The sequence below is a fragment of the Parasteatoda tepidariorum genome, chromosome 2 (assembly GCF_982258835.1).
Source record: "Parasteatoda tepidariorum strain Cologne lab strain chromosome 2, Ptep-v5.0, whole genome shotgun sequence".
NCBI classification, from domain to species: Eukaryota; Metazoa; Arthropoda; class Arachnida; order Araneae; family Theridiidae; genus Parasteatoda; species Parasteatoda tepidariorum.
In genome coordinates, this window is record NC_141756.1 from 20,219,630 (window position 1) to 20,234,171 (window position 14,542).

General features: G+C 28.1%; 1 protein-coding gene across 2 annotated transcripts in view; it reads left to right on the top strand.

Moving 5' to 3' along the window:
* Dhc64C (dynein heavy chain, cytoplasmic) overlaps positions 1-14,542 on the top strand; it is a 105,990-nt gene that overhangs the window by 78,614 nt on the left and 12,834 nt on the right. For both annotated transcript variants that reach the window (XM_087156950.1, XM_087156951.1), the window contains exons 70-82: positions 985-1,074; positions 4,764-4,824; positions 6,240-6,327; positions 6,571-6,736; positions 7,618-7,752; positions 7,833-7,927; positions 9,007-9,181; positions 10,268-10,504; positions 11,854-12,026; positions 12,712-12,949; positions 13,043-13,213; positions 14,071-14,172; positions 14,254-14,375. In XM_087156950.1, coding sequence (XP_087013076.1) covers positions 985-1,074; positions 4,764-4,824; positions 6,240-6,327; positions 6,571-6,736; positions 7,618-7,752; positions 7,833-7,927; positions 9,007-9,181; positions 10,268-10,504; positions 11,854-12,026; positions 12,712-12,949; positions 13,043-13,213; positions 14,071-14,172; positions 14,254-14,375 — 1,853 coding nt within the window. The remainder of the gene's footprint in view (positions 1-984; positions 1,075-4,763; positions 4,825-6,239; positions 6,328-6,570; positions 6,737-7,617; positions 7,753-7,832; positions 7,928-9,006; positions 9,182-10,267; positions 10,505-11,853; positions 12,027-12,711; positions 12,950-13,042; positions 13,214-14,070; positions 14,173-14,253; positions 14,376-14,542) is intronic.

Here is a 14,542-nt window from a genome sequence, read left to right on the forward strand (position 1 = left end):
AAATGCTATGATAATCTATTGCCATGCTGGAGGGTTTCTGCTACATGGCCAAATACTTTAGGTCAAGAAGGGATTTACCCAAGATTTTAATTAAGCTTTATATTTATAAAAATCAATTGTTCCATTTGTTCATCCTCTCTAACTAGCTTTTTATGTAATTTTTAAAGTAATTTTAATTAATTAAAATTACCTCATTATTATTTTAAAATAATAATAAAATCAATTTATGGAAATTAATCTAACAAACTAATTTTTTAAGGTTTTTTTAATTCAAAATCCAGAGTTAAACTTTAAGTCAAAAAATTTTACAAGATAAGTCTCACAACATTATTTTGTCAATTATGCTTATAATACAGTACTTTTTTATTTTTAATTGAAACTACAGTTTTAAATAGCAGAAAAACAATGTTTAGTTATGATTGTGTGAAAATTTTTCTCTTCCCATGACCTTTTTCTTGTTGGTTATAAAATGGGTTTATTGTTTGATTTAAGTTTAAAAGAACTTATAAATATTGAAATAGGGGAGTGTCAGGTACCCCTGCCCACTGTCAATTTCATATGTATAGAATATTTTTTCAAGTCAGTGGGCCATCGGACATTAATTGTTATATTAAAAAAAGATTATTTTCAAAGTTTCAAGTATTTATGCAGCTGGTAACATGGTAAACAATAGTTTTGAAAATATGTTGAATACAGTAGTCAAATTTTTTAAATTTCTATTTTTTTTAAGTTAAACTATTCTTTTTTTGGTTTATTCTTTTTGCATTATTTAATTAGATGATAAAACAATAGAAACATACAAAAATATTGCTTATTACTCAATGTTATTCAGAAATATAAGCAATACTCCTTAAGTGGGCGGAGCTACCCGACTCTCCCCTACAGCTTGCTGTTTGAATTCGTTATGACAAAACATTAATTTCTCATAATTTTTTATAGTATTGTGCTTCTCTTTTTATTCTAATTATTTTTCTCTCATTTTAGGTTGATTTCCCACCTGATATTTGCTCCCGTGTCACTTTTGTTAATTTTACAGTTACTCGCAGCAGTTTACAAAGTCAATGTCTCAATCAGGTATGATCAACTTTTTCTCCTAATTAAAGTTCAGGTTTTTGAAATTAAAAGATAATATAATAAATTATTTTCTTAAAATTATAATCCATAGGAACTCTTTTCTTTATCAATAGTTATATATTTTGAATATTACCAAATTACTTATTTCTAAAATAAATGCTTGGCAATGCTTGTTACGCTAGCTAAAAAGAATTAATTTTTGAAATCGCATTTTGTTTATTAGGGTGACCTGGCGTAATTCCTGATCAAAAAATGCAAACATCTATTTTGTGAAAAAACTATTCAAGATAGAATTTTAATATTAACTGGAAGTTTGAGGGTTTATGAGATGAGTCCTATGCTACCTTCTTTTGTTTGAAAATCTAATTAGAATTTAAAAGATTTTAAATTTTTAGTGATCAGGAATTACCCCTTCTCTTGATCATTTCTGGGGTAATTCCTGATCACTTCTGGGGCAATTACTGATCACCAGTTTTTATAGCAAAGGGGCTGTTTAAAAATAATTATACAAGGGTAATTAAAGATATGTTTAAGCAGCTAATAAAACTATTTATTTAAAAGCAAGAATAAAGATTAACACTTTAAATTTTCCAAAAATCTTTGCATTGTGCCATACATTTTAGGCAAGCAGCTAACTCATTCTCATGTTCTGCAGGAATATAAAAAAAGAGTTCCCACATGGTTAACTTTTGTTGGACTTTTTAACTTCATTAAGTGAGAGTGCAAAGTTAAGTTAGGTATGTCAACAGCTCTGACAGCAGTTCTCACTCTGTTTCAATCATTAAAAGAAATTCACTGATTTTGCTTTCTAAAAGCTTAGTATCCTTTTTAGGCTTATAATTTCTCACCATATTTATATTAAGTTAATTTATAAACTTAATTATTCTAACAATGTACGCACATAAATTTAATATAGAAGCAAGGTAAGAAAAACTAGAAATGGTGCAAATCAGAACACATTAGTCTTGTATAAAATTAAAAACAAATTTTGTGATTACAGTTAAAATATATTTTATAGTTGTTCCACTTAATAAATATGAACTGTTATTTAAGAGAAGACAATTAGCTGTTTATTAGCTATTTTTTATACCATTTATAAGAAGAAATGACAATGATCAGGAGTTACCCCAGTGATCAATAATTACCCCATCTGTAGCAGGGTTCGTTGATTTAAATCAGCCTGATTTATTTGATACTTTTATTTGATATTGATTATTTGATATTGATACTTTTATTATTTTCTTTTCTTAGTTTTAAAATTTATTTTAAATAAATTGCTGCATTAATTAATTTTAGTTAACGAAATTACTTTCTTTCTTGGTGTGTGTTAAACACATTTGAAATTACATGTTTAAAAATCTTTTGATTCTTAACATTGAAAGTACAGATTAAAGTAAATATTTAATGCTGTCTTAATATAGACTTGCATAGCTGTAGAAAGTAAATAAACATGATTTTTTTTCAAAAAGAAAAAAAAGCAAATGTTAATTAAAATTCTACCTTTTGATTAAAAATGCATGGAATTCAAATCTACATTATAGTTTATTGATAGAAATTTCTATGTTTCTAAAGCTCGAGGTAATATTAAAAAGAAATTACCTTAATATGCCAAAAATAGAAAGAAAAAAAAAAGAAGCTGAGTTCAGATATTTTTTCCTGATATAGTGTCATTCTTCCCTTTCAAAGTCTATTTGAAGCAGTAGGGTTTATTAACTGGTATTTTTTTTTCTTCTTATAATATGTCTACGGTATCTTTGAAATTATCAGATTTTCTTTTGTGAAAAAAATTCCAATGAGGACATAGATTTTTTTAAAATGTTTTTTAGCTTAACTTATGTATTTTGATATGGGATTAAAAATGAATATTTTAACATAAAAATTTATAGATTGAATATTTATTTTTTGATGAATGACAACATTTATAAACACAATCTGTTGCATTTATTCTGCCATTTTATAAATCATGAGAAAAAAAAAGAGATAACAATTTTAAATTAAAATTATGGTGTGCTAATTGAAACTTTGTGTTACTAGTTAAAGTAGTATTCTTTAAATTATCTATTTTATCTAGTCTTTTAATTTCAATCATGTCCTTGTATCAAAATGGTCGCTATGCATTATAATGAAAAATTATTTTAGTAAGTTAGAGCTTCTAAAATATTGTTATAATATAGTTTTAATATTAATTTAATTTTGATTAAACATTCATAAGGTTTTTTTAATCATAAATTAAAGCTCTTATAGTGTTTTTGAATAGAAATAAAAAAAAATCTGATTTAAATCAAAAAAATCCGATTTAAATCAAAATAATCCGATTTTTTTGATTTTTTTTAAGAAAATAAAAAAAATCACGAACCCTGATCTGTAGGGGGCAACATTTGATATAGTTTCCTATAATCAATAATAATGTTTACAGTAGATGTGAGACAATTAAACAAAAGCTTACACTATTTTTATATCAAAGAAAAAGAAAGTAACTCAAAATATTTATTATTAAAAGAAGGATGAAGAAGAAGAAGCAGAAATGTACACATTTTGAAACCCATCTTTGAAATGGAAAATACAGAAAGCAGATTAAAAAGTACTTATTTTGTTAGATTAAACAAAAAACTATTATTAAGTAAATGTAGTTATACTTTAGTAATGTGTACAAGCATTCTTGTCCGTGTCTCAAATTTAAAAAAAAAATCTTTTTTTAAAATAAAACTTAGGTGATCATTATTTACCCTAGAAACAGAGTGATCGTGAATTACTCCGGATCACCCTACATTGTTTTTTAGACTACCAGAATATATAATATTTTATTTAGTTCTTTAAAAATTATAAAGGTGTTTATTACTATAGAAATTTGGCATTATTGAAGAAGAAAAAGAAAAATTGTAAAGGTATTTGGTATATTATAAAGGTATTGCTGAACAAGATTTGACAAAATTGAAGTGTTATAGATGATGGGACTTGAATGAAGATGCTATATGCCTCTTTAATATTTTTTTGCCCTAGTTGTCTGCAATGTTGTATCATTAGGGTTTTTATTAACTTGCTTTAACATGTGTGATTGGGGAATCTTGCAATTTAAGTATTGCCCACACCAGCTATCTAGAGTGTTTAAGTCTCTACTGTAGTTCTGCACCTGATGGCAATGCAAGTTTCAATCATTTGAATGAGGGTGTGCTATTTTCATTAATTGTGTCAAACATGTGCCAGATGGCAAACAAGCATGCCTCCCGATTTCATCAAGTTCAATTCATTAACAACAATTTTTAAATAGTGCATCAGAGATTATAATCTATATAATTTAGAAAAAGATACTAGCAAATTCGTGTATAAATAATCCCTATACGGATGTCTTTTTTAGAATAAATACTTTCTAGCATCATTTATTTAATATTAAATAGCTACAAATGATGCTACAGTAGCAGTACTAATTATTATTATTCATTAAATATGAAAATAGAATACACAAGTCAAAGTTATTATTTATTAAAAATGTTACAATGAATACCATTTTAAATTTAAATTTTGTAAAGTTATTACATGTAATTTTGCTATGTAATTTTGTATAATAAAATAAATTTTAATTGACTACAGTTCACTGGAATCAGTGGTATTTTCTTCAGCACGACAAACTTTATTTTTAACTTTGGTTTTAATTTATTCATTCGTAATTTTGTATTAAATTTAATGTTTAGGTTTTAAAAGCAGAAAGACCAGATATTGATGAAAAGAGGTCAGATCTTCTAAAACTACAAGGTATTTGTTTTGTTTATTTTATTAGAATCTTGAGAATTTTTATTATATTGGTGATTTTATTTTGTAGCTCCCTCTGTAAACTTGTAAAACTGTTTTTTTCCTCCTCCTTCAAATTATATATTTCGTATGTAATAAATCTAGCCTTAAGCTTATTTGCTTCCATTATTAGATTATATAAACTAAAAATAACTAAAATATTTTATAAGGTATCGTGCATTAATTCAAGAATACACAACCTTTTTTTGATAACAGGCCACACAAACTAAAGAGTGTCGTGTTGGAGGGCCAACATAAATAAGAGAAGACTGCAATTATAAAAATGTTAATGTATTTAGATCCCGATTAAAAGTAACTTGCATATGCATGTAATATCCTAATCATAAGAATGTATGAAATTCGTAAGAAATTACAATCTTTTGCGCACACTGAACGCATTGCCATAATTAAAATTTAAAAAATAAAATTGCTCAGATTTGCACTAAAACAATAAGTAAATAAAAGAGTAAGATGACCAGATAAAAGACGAGAAATTAACTTTTGAGTATAGTAGTATTCGGAACCTTAAAAAGAAACTTAATTAAATTAAAAAGATTTCATATATTTTTTCTGTTTATGGGACAATTCATAAACTTTGGGAGCAATAGCTTGTGTATCCCTGCATTAATTTAAAATGTCAATGTTTTAAACAGTTAAATTTTTCTCCATTACTGTTTCTTTGTTAAATAACAGAGAGAAAGACTACTGGATAAGCAATTTGAACAGCATTTAGGTTATAGGCTAAAGGTTTAATGTAAGCAAGATCTAAAGATAACAGTCAAATGTTGTTGTTGTTGTTGCTAATTCCCATCTGGTCTGAGGGGGTCAGACCAGATCAATGAATCCGTTGATATTGAGAAAATCCGAAACCAGAATGGGAGAGAAATGAATATTGTTCCAGTCCAGCTCAAGATGTGCTCAGGTGATGCCTGGTTTTGTTGGCATTTGCAGAAAATGTGATGTGTTGATTTGCAGAAAATGTGATGTGTTGATTTGCAGAAAATGTGAGACTTTTCAGGTGTCCACTGGCCAGTCGGGATAGGCAGGTGTTGGTTTGCCTGTCACCAGGGAGAGAGTCCTGGTCTTTTTGCTTTATACCAGTAGTGAATAGGTGGAAGCAGCCACTTTTGTTTGTTCTGGGCCTTTTGCCTTGCAGAAAGCTTACTGTCAAGTGTAAAATGAATGATTTAAATGGTTATTGATAGTAAGATTTTGTAATTTTAAGTTGTAATTGTTAACATACAACGCCTCAATGCAATATTTTATCAAAATGCTTACAATTAAATATCAATAAAACAAAACAGAAAATTCACTTATTTGCCAGCTTTTTTACAATAATGCATTTTTTTTTTGTTTGTTGTTGTCTTGAATTTTAACAGGAGAGTTCCATGTTCGCCTACGACAACTGGAAAAATCTCTTTTGCAAGCTCTTAATGATGCTAAAGGTCGCATTTTAGATGATGACAGGTAAGATGTACTTTGTGTAAAATTCTATATTGAAATAAAGTATGTTTGATTTATAGATTCCTGTTATGTAGAATAATGTCTAGAGTTTTTAAATTGACATAAATGTAATTTAAATAAGCTTTTATTTTATGCGTAAGAAGTAAGACATTTGCATAACTAAAATGTAATGAATATGTATAAGTGTAAAATTAGAAAATATGTGCAAATATGTAGATTTGAAATAATGCTGGATTTTATATTTAGTGTGATAAGTACATTAGAGAAATTGAAAAATGAGGCATCAGAAATCATGCACAAAGTAGAAGAAACTGATAAAGTGATGAGTGAAGTTGAGATGGTATCCCAGCAGTATATGCCCTTATCTCAAGCATGTAGCAGTATATACTTCACTTTAGAAGGCTTACACCAAGTAATTAATTTATTATATCAATAGTCATGTTGTATTTTTTTATTCAGTTTTTCTCATTAAATAACACACAAAGAATGCTTGTTATAAAAGTATCTTGAACATGAAAACTATTCTTTTTCCGTGTCTTAAAAATCAGCCTATGACATGAAGACATTTAACTTTTTTCTTGAACTTGCTTAAATGTTAATGAAATTATTAAAAAAAAAAAGTAGAAAATTCTCTTCTCAGTAATTCTCTGTAATAATAGCAAGTAACTGATTTAGTTCACAATCTTTCTCATAATATCATATTTTTGTCTTTTTGTTTTGTAATTAGTTATGACAATGAATTTAGTGTTTGCAGTCAAATGAAAACTATTATGAATTTGTGCAAATATATTAGAAAATAAATTTAAAAAAAAAGTTTTTTAAAGCTTTACTATAAAATTTTAAGAATGCTTTAGTCATTCCAATTTTCAAAGTCTGTGAATTGAGCCATAAAAGTAAGGACCGAAATGGAACTAATAATTTGTATCATTAATATTGTGTGTGTTCATGATTTATTTAAAAAAACACTTAAAAAGGAAATTTAAGATTTATTAACAGAAGTAATAAAAATGTAATTTGTAAAACAGAGAACCATACTGCTTGCCTGCTTTCTATTATCTACATTTTTTTAAACGAATATTGTCAAAAAAGGAACAGGGTCATATTGCCATCTCTTGATTATGTAAATAATATTAATTGAAACATTATTAATACTATCTTACAATGCACTTTTAATTTACTTCTCTTCAATTCTCATACTTAATCCTTCAGGTTTATTTCTTATATGAATCTGCATACTTTTTCTATATTGGAATTTTCGGATTTTATTTCAATGTTTACATTTTGCCTGAATAGGTTCATTTCCTATACCAGTATGCACTTCAATTTTTCCTGGATATGTACAATGATGTTTTAACCAACAATCCTCACCTAACGGGCATGCTTGACAGCAATGCTAGACTCTCCATCATAACATCAGATCTTTTTCAGGTAATTATTTGTTCTTCCTAAATGCTTTAAATAGTTTAGTTAAAATTTCTAGTATTTTTATGAACTTATTTTTTATTCAGACCGTATACAATCGTGTTACTAGAGGAGTTCTTCATGAAGATCGGCTGATATTTGCTTTACTGCTCTGCAAAATTTATTTGAAAGGATTGTCGAGGTAATAAACTTTGTTTTATCTGTCTGGTTTAAGATGCAAAATTGTTTTAACCAAAGAATAATCATGTAATTGGTAAAAATTAGTTAATTTTTTTTGTGGAAATTAGATATTTATGTGATGTTAGAAAAATGATTTGTAATAATATTTATTATCCTCTAATTTGTTTTTACTTAGTAAACATTAGTTTAAAATTTGAGTTTTTTTTTCACAATAAAAGAAACATAATTATTCAGTAGTCAAACAAGGACTCTCTGCGTCAAAATCTCTTTACATTGAATTTGTCCTCATAACAAAATTTTTAACTGCCGACCTGCCGGTGTAGGGGTCAGGAAACTGGCCTTGCATCATAAAGGTTCTGGATTCAAATCCCGGTCAAAGCATGGATGTTCTTTTATGCTCCGTACTATTTGTCCTTAGTGTGGGGGTGACGTTTGCCCACCTAATATGGTGCTCCTGAAAGAATGGCCAACAAATCTGCCGTTCAGATGCCTGTATGACGAAAGGTCATTCTCCAGGTGGGCATTGGAGAGAAAAAATTTAACTAGAATGCAAAAGAACATACCTTATATTCTCTCTAAAATAATGCAATTTTCTTTTTCATACTTTCAACTTAATTTTTGTCATTGGATTTATCTTTAAAATTTTTGCCAGTTTTCAGAGTTATATATTTTATTCTGTCACTTCTGAAGAAAATTGCAATCAATAATTAGTATTTCTTTGCAAATAAGTTACTCTTATTCATGCTTGTTTCTTGAACGACCCAAATTATTGATCTGCCGGCAATGCATGCCAACACATCGAAATATTCTTTATGAAGGGAAATTGAGTAATTCTTTTCAATTAAAAGTCATTATGAATTTATTTTGACTAAAAATACTTAAATATCTGTAAAAATCTCTTAGCCACAATTTCAAGGAATTTTTCTGTTGGAACAAACTGATTTTGTTTTAGAGAAATTCCACTGAATTTAATAAAACAAAACTTACAATTTGAGAGATATTCAATTTATATCATGATATTAGTTTATTGTAATATAATATATGAATTCTAAGCTAACTCTGTTTTTTGCCTTTAATTAGTGAACCAAATTTTGAACATGAGTTCAACCATTTCTTGCGTGGAAGAGAAGGAATTTTGCCTGGACAGCCAACCATTCATATGGGTGGATTGAATCCTGATCAACTTGAAGGAGCCACAGCTCTTTCCAAATTGCCAGCTTTTAAAAACTTACAAAGGAAATTGGATGATCTGGAGGTAAAACACTGCTAAATAAAGATTTATTCAGATCCCACTATAGTGAACCATCTACGCACCCAGTAATAAGTTCACTGTGGTTCACTATATCACAATGATTCACTGTATAAATATGGTTGAAAAATATTTGTTAGCTCATTGCAGCAGTATTGTTGGAAATAGTGATTGCAATAGTTCTTAATTTGTTTTATGAATTATTAACTAACTCAGCATATATAGTTTTTCAACAACAGCTTCCTTATGGCAAATTTCTTTTTATAGCTAAAATTTTAATAAGAATGCTAAAAAATAATTTAAATACTCTCCATATAATAAAGTGGTAGCCTCCCTATAATGAATTTTTTTAAAACTTTTAGCTTTTAAATTTTTGCCATTTTGAAATTTTATAAATGATTATCCTTTTTATTTCCGTCATTTTTTTTAAAGGGCATTTAAAGGTTAGGATTTCTGTCCAACCAATCCATGCTCTTATATGACTGTTTTTGAAACCACTTGCATATCACCTACACTAAAAAATTTATAATTATTTAAATACCTGCAAAAACAAAACTTGAGTCTACCATAAACAATCTGCAAACTTCTTAACTATTTATTATAGAAGTACGTAAAAGATTAGGTAAGCAGCAGTTCCGATGGAACTACTAAAAAGATTCTTTACAACCAAGTGTGCATTATATCCCAGATTCATTAAAGCGCCATTAGATTGTATTTAAGTTGTTTTTACTGTAATCAATCATTAAAAACTTTCAGAATTATTGACGATGAATAAATTAATAATTTTTTACTAATTATAAAACCAAAATGTATGGATTTTATTTAATCTGTAAATGTAAATCGGTATTTACAATTTTATAAAAATAGATGTTTTTATTTAGTAGAATGCAGTTTTAAGATCTTTAAATAAAGAAAAATTTAAATTGTATCTAATTTTAAGATTTAGTTTCTGGGAAAATAATATAGATAATTTTATCACTTTAGTAAATTTTAATATTATTTGCTATCAAAATTAATGTAACTGTACCTAAGCAAAACAAAATCTCTGCCTATAACATTCATTAATGGATGTGTTTTGTTATTTATTTTTAGAATTTCAAAACTTGGATTGAAAGTGCTATCCCTGAACAAGAAGTACCCACTTTGTGGAGTGATGATAAACCCCTCACATCAATTGGAACAGCAATGCATGAACTGTTAGTGACACAAGCTTTCAGGCCGGACAGAGTTATTGCCAAGGCTTATCAAGTGGTGTCTTCTGTTTTGGGCCAAAATTTCTTATCTGAAGCAGAAGTTGAATTAGATTTGGGAACAGTTGTTGAAAATGAAGTGAGTGCTCTTTGAACGAGGGCTAAAAGGCATAGAACTAGTTAGATGCACATATATTATCAAATATGCTGAAAATTTTATTTATTTATTTTATCAGAAATTATGTTTTTTTAATTTCTTACTTAAATTCTGGTTAGAAATTATGAAAATGTTTCAATTTTTATTTGACTTCCATTAATTGAAAGTTTGGTTTTTCTCCTGGAAGAAAAGTTTTTTTTCCCAGGAAAAATCCAGAGAAATTTAAAAACAACCAATGATACTTTTAGTATTGTGAAAATGGAAATTAAGCATTTTTCACAATAATTTTAAAAAAACTTTTCATATTATTAAAAATTTTCAAACCTATATACTATCCATTATAATATATTTTTATTAAATTTTATGTTTTTTCAATAAATAAGTACACTTATAATAATAGGATAAAAAATATGTACTTATATTATTTTTAGTTACTACAGATTTTGTTTTTAACACACAGTTAATAAATGCACACAAATAGTGTTATTATGTTTACATATTTAATTCTGAATGCTATTGCATATATTACTTCGATATGCTTTTTCTCCTCCAATTGTTTTTCAATGTTTATGTATATTTTAAAGATTTTCAATACAGTCGAACCTCATTAATATGAAATCGTTTAAAGTGAAATATTGCTTTCAACGAAATGTGTGTTTGGTCCCATGAGTCAAAAATTAATTATTATTGTATTTTACATGTTTAGCATGAAATTTTCAAGCAGATTAGCGCTTAACATGAAAGGAAACTGAAAACAGCACAGATAAGCAGCATGTGAATAAAGTGTCAATTATTCATTTTGAGGAATGTTATTTCTACTTTCCACCTTTGTTTATTAATTAAAATTGTTAATTAAAGTTATAAAAAATTTTAAGCTTATTTTTATTTGTTTAGTACACAATAGTGTTGTTTACATACATAATATAAATAACATAATATGTATTAATTAATAATTTATGTATTAATTTTTTCATGATGTATCAGATAAGATAAAATCTGGTTTACACGAAAAAATTATGATAGTCTCGCCAATTTCACGTAAACAAGGTTGGATTGTATTAATGTATGGCATAAAAAAATAAATAGCTTGAAAATTTATGCTATTATTTAAACTTGATTAAAATTGCAATTTTGAAATATTTTAAAAAAAGTATCTTTCGCATAGATTGATAGAAATCTTCTCAGAGTGGGTTTTCTTCTGTGAGAGATATCTATTGTGCCTATGAGAACTCTTTGTGCCACACTTTCTTCATTCCAAACTAATGAAATGTATTATTTCATTACACATTTAACAGCAATAAAAACAGGAGTGTACTTTGCTTTATTTGCAGGTGAAGTCTAATACCCCTGTCCTTATGTGTTCTGTACCCGGTTATGATGCCAGTGGTAGAGTGGACGATTTATCCGCAGAGCTTGGCAAAAGCATTACCTCCATTGCTATGGGTTCAGCTGAAGGTTTCAGTCAAGCAGAAAAAGCTATCAATTCAGCATCAAAAACTGGAAGGTATGTATATTTTTATTTCGGAAGACATTTCTCTACTTCTACATCTATTCATCGAAGATAAGGTTTTTCTCCCCATTTGCTGTTACTTGATCCAGCTAAAAATATGTTACTATCATTCATGCAAACAACATACTAAGCCCAATTTAGGCAACTTATGTAATGAACTTAATCTGTTCATATTAAATGTGCTATATTCAAGTTATTGAATATAGTTTATTGTATTTTTCATATGCATTATGCAGGATGGTGGCAGAACAGGAAGGACAAGGAAAACTCAGAGAATTTTATCATTCTGAAAGAAATTAGGGAAATGTCTAGAAATTTTACTCAAATACACAAAAATCAGGCTAAATGAATTAATTTGAGTATTTTTTCCAAACTATTCAGCGGTGTATTTTTTTTTCCAACTCTAATAGCAAGTTAGTGTTTTATACATATTTTATGCATGCGAGTAAAAAGTCTAATTGAAAAGTAAGCTATAAAATTTATGTCATCAGTCGTAAAAATATCAGAAATTTGATGAAATCAGTCCGGAAAATTTAGGGAATTTTTTTTTCTTAATGTTTGTGTCCACCTTGTTATGTTTGCGTTCAAAAAATTTTTTAAACTCACATTTGTTTTACCTGTATGTTATGATTTACTTTTAGTTTGGTTTTCTATCGCTAATTTCTTTTCCTTAATGTAGATGGGTAATGTTAAAAAATGTTCACCTTGCCCCTCAATGGCTAGTGCAACTTGAAAAGAAACTCCACACTCTGAAACCTCATGCATCTTTCCGCCTTTTCCTAACCCTGGAAATACACCCTAAAGTTCCAGTGAATCTCCTGCGTGCTGGACGAATCTTTGTTTTTGAGCCACCTCCAGGAATAAAAGCCAACTTGTTACGCACTTTCAGCGCTGTACCAGCTCAGAGAATGATGAAAGTATGTTGTATTAACTTAATTTAGTTTTATATCTCTAAACGTTTCACAAAAAAAAAAATATATATATATATCTAAAAATTATTTGTGCTGCAGGCTCCCGGAGAACGTGCTCGTCTTTATTTCTTGCTTGCTTGGTTCCATGCTGTTGTTCAAGAGAGGCTTCGATATGCACCACTTGGGTGGTCGAAGCGTTATGAATTCAATGAGTCTGATTTGAGAGTTGCCTGTGATACTCTTGATACTTGGATAGAAACTGTTGCTATGGTAATTATATGTGTATATAATATACAGGGGTGATTGTATTACGGGTTTTTTGTATTATCCTTCCGGGTCTAAAAATTAAGAGTAGGCATATGAGGTTTCTGGGAATATCGCAGAATTTTGCAGTTCTTAAGAGTATTGGTTCTCAGACTTTGACTAATTAAAAACTTATCTCACGAAATTTTCATGGAATTCCTCAATCTTCTAAAATTCATAATGATAGTGATTATCAATGATAATGATTAATGATTATCAGGATCTTGCAATATTTTCCCTGAAAGTCTCTACTATAAAAATCATTTAAGATTTTCATTGGATTTCTCCAGAACCTACTTTTCTTCAATACTATTGAAATGAGTCAATAAAGTATGTTTTAATATATGGCCTGACTTATCTGGAAATTTTGCTCGACTAGGAACAACATCATATATCTATATATACATGTATTTATTGAATTTTAATCAATCGAAACGAACTCTGTAAACATTTGGTGTTTAAGCTAAATATATATATTACAGATTACTAACAATTTAAGAAAATTTAATTCTAAATTAATAAATTAGTACCTTTTAATGTTATGAACTATCCTTCACAAGTTAAGGTAGATAATTCAGTTTAAAATATGAATCTGTCAAGCAAGAGGTACAAATTTGTATTTTATTTAATTTTTAGTTACTAGTAATACTCGTTAAATATCTTTCCAAAGAGATTATTTAACAGTAATGCTAAAATTTAATTTTTGATATTGCTTACTTTGGCCTATTAATTTTAACCAAGCATTAAGCTCCTACTTACTCTTTGATTACTATTTTTATAACTTTTTCTTTTTAATAGTATTTATTTTTTTAATTTAAATTTAGGGAAGAACCAATCTTCCTCCTGAAAAAGTGCCATGGGATGCTATCTGCACTCTTCTGAGTCAGTGCATATATGGTGGAAAAATCGACAATGAATTTGATCAGGTACTTAAATGTGTTTTTTAAGTTTGAGGAAATAATGCATACTTTTATTTGACTGAACTAACATAATCAAATCTGTTTTAGCGTTTGCTGAACTCTTTCCTTAGCAAGTTATTTACAGCCCAAAGTTTTGAACCTGATTTCCCATTGGTCACTGGTGTAGATGGCATAGACAACAAGAATGTCACAATGCCTGAAGGAATAAGGTAAAATTTTCAGCATTTTGCTTGTGCAGTCGAAACAATTTATATCAGCTGTATTACTGTATGGTAGGGCATGAAATATCAGTTCTAAAGGAACTAGTCAGACTGTTTGCTAGCCAACTTGTTTGCAAAAAATTTAATATTTATTTAAAATATGATTGTCATAAGGT